This window comes from Triticum urartu, chromosome 6 (genome assembly GCF_003073215.2).
Source record: "Triticum urartu cultivar G1812 chromosome 6, Tu2.1, whole genome shotgun sequence".
NCBI lineage: Eukaryota > Viridiplantae > Streptophyta > Magnoliopsida > Poales > Poaceae > Triticum > Triticum urartu.
In genome coordinates this window covers 518,858,489-518,866,262 of record NC_053027.1, presented here as the reverse complement: position 1 = coordinate 518,866,262, position 7,774 = coordinate 518,858,489, and the positions used below count along the sequence as shown (strand labels likewise).

The 7,774-nt window shown below is 43.4% G+C and overlaps 2 protein-coding genes across 2 annotated transcripts; one reads left to right on the top strand and one right to left on the bottom strand.

Annotated features, from left to right (window-relative positions):
- Window positions 1-1,001: 1,001 nt before the first annotated feature.
- LOC125514775 (universal stress protein PHOS32-like) lies at window positions 1,002-2,346 on the top strand. The gene is made up of 4 exons (XM_048680131.1): window positions 1,002-1,414; window positions 1,526-1,635; window positions 1,795-1,913; window positions 2,014-2,346. The coding sequence occupies exons 1-4, from the start codon at window positions 1,237-1,239 to the stop codon at window positions 2,102-2,104; spliced, it is 498 nt and encodes a 165-aa protein (XP_048536088.1). The 5' UTR covers window positions 1,002-1,236; the 3' UTR covers window positions 2,105-2,346.
- A 208-nt stretch (window positions 2,347-2,554) lies between these two features.
- On the bottom strand, window positions 2,555-6,155 carry LOC125514774 (putative D-cysteine desulfhydrase 1, mitochondrial). Its single transcript, XM_048680129.1, has 10 exons — window positions 5,837-6,155; window positions 5,586-5,651; window positions 5,272-5,466; window positions 5,074-5,184; window positions 4,598-4,689; window positions 3,827-3,916; window positions 3,634-3,691; window positions 3,450-3,563; window positions 3,148-3,245; window positions 2,555-2,949 (listed from the first exon to the last, which is right to left on the bottom strand). Exons 1-10 carry the CDS (start codon window positions 6,068-6,070, stop codon window positions 2,745-2,747), a joined length of 1,263 nt encoding a protein of 420 aa, XP_048536086.1. The 5' UTR covers window positions 6,071-6,155; the 3' UTR covers window positions 2,555-2,744.
- Between the last annotated feature and the right edge of the window lie 1,619 nt (window positions 6,156-7,774).

The following is a 7,774-nucleotide window of genomic DNA, read 5'->3' as shown; positions in this document are numbered from 1 at the left end:
TATTCTTATTACTATACTATATACTTAGAAAATGAATGCATACCTGGCGAACGTTCGCCAGGGCCAGCATGGCAATCAAACGCAGGGAGGTGGCAGTTCTTACTGCATTTAGTTGTCTCAAAAATGTTTTTTTTGGGAGGGGGGGGGGGGGGGGAACTGCCATCCATCGGATGAAGATCGTGTGGTTCAAGAGGAGGGGGCCGCTGGCAAAGCATCCGTGGGAACGTCAGCCAAATAAGATTTCCGTAGAAAATACATAAGGTTCCTTTTGCAAAACTCTTCATCCAACCTTACATATGTTTCCTCCTCCCTCTTTCTTTTGATTTTCCCCCCTCTCATCTCTAGTTTATTTTTCCATCGGTTTTATTTGAAAGCCGTCTTAACTGTCTTACCTTTTATTTACTAAAAAAATTATTTTATATTTGCCAATAAATTCTTACCAAACAAGTGATCGTCAAATAAAATCCTAAGATTTATTTAGATGGGTAAATTAATGGCATGATTTGATAAACATTTATTTATACAATCAAATTAATATGGAAAGATTAATCACGGGCAAACGTAGTACTATAATATTTATATCCTATTGCAATCGCATGTGCAAGATGTAACAATATCAAAGAACAAGATTCCCCGCCCGGCCGCCCCCGGTTTTTGCAAAAAGCCCATAGATTTCCAAACCACGCCACCAAAATTTCCAGAACCTCAACCTCTGCTAGTAGAACAGGGGAACTCTCACTCACCCGCCTACGCCAACATTAAAACGGCCGAAATCTACTACAGTTGGAAACATTATTGGTTTCCAGCCGGAGTTTTACTAAACTTGGACGGAGCGGTTCCTGAGCTTTCCAGAGAGGCGGAGAGCCTTCTGGACCTCGATCTACCATCATAGCTTTGCCCATCTGGCAAGGACCCAGCGGCCATGGAAAAGGAAAGAATCCATCAGAGCAACAGTTTTGCTCCAAGGAATAAAGCCACCACCCTCCCCTCATTCTGCCAGAAAAAGGCGAATAAAACCAAAAGCCGACCTAGGCTGCAACTTCGCGATCATCAGAGGCTGTTTTGCTGTACTCCATCCAATCCAAGCACCTTAAATACCGCTGCTTGGAGCACAATCCTTAACCCAGAAATAGCACCAAGCACATTGGTTAGTACCTCCTCTCCCAACACCTCCTCTTTGCTTCCAGCTTTTCCTTCAACACCTTCGTCCAGCTTCGTCCAGAAACTCTCGCAGACATGGCGGCCGGGAAGCGCACCATCGGCCTGGCGATGGACTACTCGCCGTCCAGCAAGGCGGCGACGAGGTGGGTGGTCGAGAACCTGGTGAAGGCCGGCGACCGGATCATCCTCATCCACGTCCTCCCCAAGGGAGCAGACGCCAGCCACAAGGGGCTCTGGAAGAGCACCGGTTCACGTATGTGTGAATACACTGAATCCTCTGTTCTGTTGTGTAGCTCACTACTCTTTTCTGTTTCGCTAAGATTGCAACTGACACCATCGTTTGGGGTTTTACCTGCAACTGAAGCTCTGATCCCTCTGCTGGAGTTCATGGAGATGAACGTGCAGGCGCGGTACGGGGTCAACCCTGACAAGGAGGTGCTGGAGATCCTGCAAGCTGAGTCCAAATCCAAGCAGGTAATAGCTCTGCAGTCTACAGTAACTACTGAATTGTTCATACAGTTACCTATGTTGAGTTTCTAAGGCCAGGTTCACGCAACCAAAGCTTTAGGAGAAACCATGTTCGATCAAAATGTGCTGCTAATTGAACAATCGATTCTATGTTGGCTGGAGCAGGTAGAAATACTGGCAAAAATATACTGGGGCGACGCAAGGGAGAAACTTTGCGAGGCTGTAGATGATCTCAAGGTGGACTCTGTTGTGCTTGGTTGCAGGGGCTTAGGGCCCTTGAAAAGGTAGTACACCTGAACCTCTTCCTGACTAAACTATGAGGATCTAGTTCTTGGCTAATCAGAGTTTTCTCATATTTCTGCATCTCCTTGGACCTCGATGCAGAGCACTCCTTGGAAGCGTCAGCAACTATGTTGTCAACAATGCAACCTGCCCCGTCACAGTGGTGCGTGGACCAAATGGATCACTTGCTTGAAGATGTCACTTCTGGAATGATGGGCTAATTTGTGTGTTCGTTGGTCTGTCAGCGTAGGTGCAAATGGTGCTATTTAAGACTGATAGTGATATTTTGCCTTTTTGGATTCCTAGCTATCCTTGTGGTGCAAATTCAGTGTGTTTTCCTCTGTTATCTCCTAGTTATACTACAATCTGTTGTTTCTTACATACTATTTGTAAAAAAAATGCCTACAGACTTGTTCAGTGGTGCATTTTCGATTATGTGCATGACTAGACAGACCCATTATTTTGGTTGCTTCTCAATGAAACCCAGTCGAAGCTGGAACCTTATTAGTTGGCAGCTGATGTATAGCATCAGCATGAATGAGCATAAACAGCTACTGCTAACTAGGTCTCTCTGGAATATCCAAGACTGAATTTTTTGTAACTAAACACAAGATTACATAGCACAAAAAAGAAACATAAGGCATTTAAATAAACCAGATAGCTTTATTTCAAATGGGAGAAAGATGCACTTTATTCTTGTATATCAACATTGTGCTCCATGCTGGCTGTCTATTCTGAATTTTCTTTTACAAACGTAAGAGTGTATACTCTTAAGATGAATGGCATTTCTGGAACTCCAACCCATAATGGAAGCAGTTTCTGGAGCATATCAATCAGAACATCTTACCAGTGCCATCTTTGCGCGGGACTGATTCTTCAAGATCCATTCTGCGCCAGCTCCCAGCCAAAGATGACATCTGATCAACCTTGTCATACAACCCAAGAAGACCGCCTGTATGGACAAAGAGGACTTTTCGCCCTTTCCACTTAGATGGATTATCGGCCATGTCTTTTAGCATTGCATATGCTCCCTTCCCACTGCAGAAAAAGAAAGCATACATGTCCTCATTAAGCAAGATAAATGCTAAATCTCTTAATAAATTTGAATCTGTTAAAAGGATTGCTAGTATTATCTTAACTTGACAGAGAAAAACATTTTTATTTTTTATTTTTAACAACACTAGTAGACGATATTAAATCACATGTCACATCCCATATAGAAGAAGAGTATTGCACCTGTAGACTGGATCAAGCACAATGCCCGTTGCAGTAGCTATATCTTTAACAAACTTAAGCTCCTCGGCTGTGTTCATGGCATAACCTAAGCCCTTAGCCTGTCAAGCAAGCAAAATATTCACAAATCGACCAACTTGCAAATAGGGTGGACTCAGAAGTAGAGTTACCTCACAAAGATGAACTATGAAATGAATAAACAAGCACTACAGACGTAATTTTGGAGTTTATACTCTGAAATATTTTATAGTCCACAAAAAACTGTTTTTACAATTAGTTTAATGCTGAAAGATAAATATACTCACATTTTGAATGCTGACTATATCATGTGAATCCAAGCCAGATTGTAGTCCATCAATCAGGCCTTGAACATAATCATAGAAGTATTCAGGGTCATCGCAAACAGAGAAAGCATGGACCTGTCCTACAAGTGGATAATTAGTATTTAAACTTCACCAGGGTAAGAAAATAGCATAAGAAAGTTCATACTTTTGCCGTTAAGCTACTCAATTTTGATCCTAAAGCAAGACCAGCAATGGTTCCACCACTGCAAAATGTTCGATTTCATCAAAAGCCATGAAGGGTCAGTGTCACAACTTCCAGGATCTAGGCCTGACACAATGGCAAGTGCACACACATAACTACTACCTCCATAAGGATAGAGTGGATGCTGATGAAATACCTGCCACAGGCAACAACAATGTCATCAAACTGAACATCACCAGATAACTGAATTTGCTGCTCAAGCTCTCTTACTGCTTCAATATATCCCCTGTAAAAGTAAGACGCAATGTTTGTTACAAACATATGATTGACATTTCTGAAGTAACTACCATTTGCATAAATTTATGAGAACTGTTTGAACTCCAAACCTTCTTTTTAGATGCACACAATCTTATAATCTTAACCATTCCCTTTTACATATTCTGGATATAGTACGCTACATTTTCTTTGGCATATGGTTGCAGATTGAGGGCCAGTTCTTTTGGGCGATTCTACCAGAATCGCCCCCCTCCCCAGCTTCTCCCATAATCATCACTTCATATGTTTTTTACAATCCTGTCTAATTAGACCTTAACTAGATAGGATTGTAAAAAAAATATGGAGTGGCGATTCTGGAAGAAGCTGAGGAGGATGGCGATTCTGGGAGAATCGCCGAAAAGAACTGGCCCTGAGCACAATAAGTCACTATTCATAGTATCCTACACTCCAGTGGCTAGCTACAGTATGAGACATTGGTATGTTACCCAGATCTTCTTGCTTAAATGAGATCAGCCAGTTTCATTTTCTAGACAATTCTCAAAAATAGAAAATTGCGACACTACTTCCGCGATGAGCTGAGAGATGTCAAGCCATGGATACTACTAGAAGAAATATCAAAATATGCTATGAACACGAAAAATAAGAAAAATGATGTTGCGGTTAAAACTTTGCATCAAATATGGGATAATACCAAGTTCCAAGTGAATTGGATCCACCAACAGGAATCACATATGGCTTCCGTCCTTCCTCCAAAAGATTATTTTTAAGCAAGTCCGCTAAAGCCTATACAAAACAAATCAATGCGTGGATAGAAACCTCTTAACCAATATGGAAGCTTCAAAAATGATTAAAAGAATCAGAAAGAAGGAAATTAAGTCAATGAGGAAGTGTTAACAGGCAGTTCCACAAAGCATTTTATCTACTTGCAACCCATCAACAGGCAGTAACATAAATAATTTCAATGGAGGGAAAGGATGACACTAGTAAATATGAACGAACACTCTGAATGAACTACTTGATGCATGATCTTTTGACAACCAAGATAATTGATCAAGCATGGATCATGAGTAACGCTCTGGTATGAATAATGTTTTGACTAAACATGGGCTGACAGAACTACGAAAATCCAAAAAACAGTAACAGGATTTATAATGGAGATGAGCATACCACACTGCCAATTTTCCCATACTCTTCTTTTGAGACGAGATCAATGTGCGCTCCCAAGAGTCTCTCAACAAGGAGATTGCCAACCAAACCAGGGTCCTGATCCACAAGAAGCTGAAAATGTCCAACCAAAATCAGGTCAAACCAATTGCATTACGACGCAGAATTCCATCAATACCACCTCACAAGCACACAGATTACCTTGGAAGTACGCAGTATCAAATAACAGTCAAGATTGAGATACTTGGCAGCCACCGCCGTCGCACGGCAGTGGTTGCTCTGGATACCACCGACAGTGATAACGCAGTCTGCACCCTGCGCGACGGCATCGGACAACAGAAACTCAAGCTTCCGGACCTTGTTCCCGCTCAGCTGCATACCCGACAGATCGTCCCGCTACAGTGTCACCAAAGCTCCCTTGTCAGAACACAGATGCCACTAGGCATTCTATCTTCTACCCTTATACGGCACTAGAAAATGAACAGAAATACAGAATAGTGTGGTTCGTGCAGCACCTTGATCCATACTTCAGTGCCCTCCGGCAGATTTGGCAGATTCCATTTGTGAATCGGGGTTGGGAACTGTTTGGAATACGAAAAAAAGAAGCTATGAATTACACATGATTGATAGTTTTTCAGACGATATCCAGTAAATAAAAACGACTTCGAAGTCCCTGACTGAGTAATCAATCTAAGCACCTTGGGAGGCGTCAATTAGTCATTAGAGCAAGTAGGGGTAGTCCAGTGGTAGAGACGGCGAAGCTTACGTGGCCAAGGGAGAAAGTGTGGGATGGGGCGAGGGCGAGGTGCGAGGCCCAGGACGGCGGCGCGAAGGGCTTCTTGGAGAGGAAGCTGCCGATCTGTGCTGCGGCGGGTGAGGCGGCGGAGACTCCCGCCATGCCCGTGGCGGCTATTGAGCACCGACGGCGGACGGCGGCGAGATGGGAGAAGAGTGGGGGAGTGGAACTGACGGCGACGGGGAGGGCCGGTCTCAGGAGCATGGGGGATTGACAGATTCGCGCACGCTCGAGTGCAGGGCCGGCGGAAGACGGCTGCACCAGCCCCGCTGCCCCAGGTGTCACTGACAGTCCGCAAACGATAATCTTTTCTTTTTGGGACGCAAACGATAATCTGTGTTATGAACTTATTTTTAATTTGATATATATATTTCCTCGCTTTCGTAATATAAGGGCGTTTTTGACACTACACAAAACGCTTTTATACTATTGGACGGAGAAAGTATTATTGTACTAGATAAAAGAGACATTTTGTTCATGTACCCCAGTGGTATACCTCGAACGCAATAATCATGATTCAAGACCTTAATAGGTCCATGCCTTTTATTTCAATATAAAGTGCGTTATATCGACTAGAGGGGGTGAATAGGCGATTTTTATGAAATTCTTCACTGAGGAATTTGCCGGTGAAAAAATTCCTTAGCGAAGAACTACTAGCGACGGAATAAGTACTCAAAAGTAAACATGACAGAATACAAGCACAATCATCATGATGAAATGAAGACAGGCACAGAGTACAGGAAGCGTAAGCACATGATAACACAGGATGAAGACAAACAGACTGAAGAAATTGAACTGAGGAAATTGAGAAAGTCTTCAGTCAAAGTCTTCAAACACAGATATGAACAAACACACAACACAGTTATGAGGAAATGAAAGAGTTGAGGGAATAGAACCAGTAAGCTTGGTGAAGACAATGATTTGGTAGACCAGTTCCAACTGCTGTCTCAGTTGTACGTCTGGTTGGAGCAGTTGAGTATTTAAACTCGAGGACACACAGTCCCGGACACCAAGTCCTGAACACGCAGCTCAGGACACCCAGTCCTCACCGTATTCTCCTTGAACTAAGGTCACACAGACCTCGTCCAATCACTCGTGGTAAGTCTTCAGCAGACTGAAGAAATTGAACTGAGGAAATTGAGAAAGTCTTCAGTCAAAGTCTTCAAACACAGATATGAACAAACACACAACACAGTTATGAGGAAATGAAAGAGTTGAGGGAATAGAACCAGTAAGCTTGGTGAAGACAATGATTTGGTAGACCAGTTCCAACTGCTGTCTCAGTTGTACGTCTGGTTGGAGCAGTTGAGTATTTAAACTCGAGGACACACAGTCCCGGACACCAAGTCCTGAACACGCAGCTCAGGACACCCAGTCCTCACCGTATTCTCCTTGAACTAAGGTCACACAGACCTCGTCCAATCACTCGTGGTAAGTCTTCAGGTGACTTCCAAACCTTCACAAACTTGGTCACTCGGCGATCCACAATTCCTCTTGGATGCTCTAGACCATGACGACTAACCGTCTGGAAGAAGCATAGTCTTCAAAGGTAACAAGCATCGGATCCACGCAGGATCAATCTCTTCAGTGATGCTCAATCACTTGGGGTTTGTAGGTGTTTGGGTTTTGGGTTTTGGGTTTTTCCCCACTTGATGATTTCGCTCAAAGTCCTCGGAGGATGGGTTGCTCTCAAATGACAAGTGTCAGTTTCTCTCGGAGCAGCCAACCAACTAGTGGTTGTAGGGGGCGGCTATTTATAGCCTAGGGAGCAGCCCGACATGATAAGACATAAATGCCCTTCAATGATATGACCGTTAGGTGGATAGATATTTTAGGACAGCTGGCGCATAGCACAGGAACGGTCGGAATTTTGAGTAGCAAAATCCTCAGGGCTATCATGTTCCTCAC

Bases quoted from the DNA above. Each gene is read 5' to 3' on its own strand.
- LOC125514775 (XM_048680131.1), top strand. From the start codon at position 1,237: ATGGCGGCCGGGAAGCGCACCATCGGCCTGGCGATGGACTACTCGCCG. The intron at 1,415-1,525 runs GTATGTGTGAAT...CTGCAACTGAAG, and splicing joins CTGGAAGAGCACCGGTTCAC to CTCTGATCCCTCTGCTGGAG. The intron at 1,636-1,794 runs GTAATAGCTCTG...TGGCTGGAGCAG, and splicing joins CTGAGTCCAAATCCAAGCAG to GTAGAAATACTGGCAAAAAT.
- LOC125514774 (XM_048680129.1), bottom strand. From the start codon at position 6,070: ATGCTCCTGAGACCGGCCCTCCCCGTCGCCGTCAGTTCCACTCCCCCA. The intron at 3,564-3,633 runs GTATGAACTTTC...CTTGTAGGACAG, and splicing joins TGAGTAGCTTAACGGCAAAA to GTCCATGCTTTCTCTGTTTG. The intron at 2,950-3,147 runs GTGCAATACTCT...CTTTTTCTGCAG, and splicing joins GTGCTTGATCCAGTCTACAG to TGGGAAGGGAGCATATGCAA.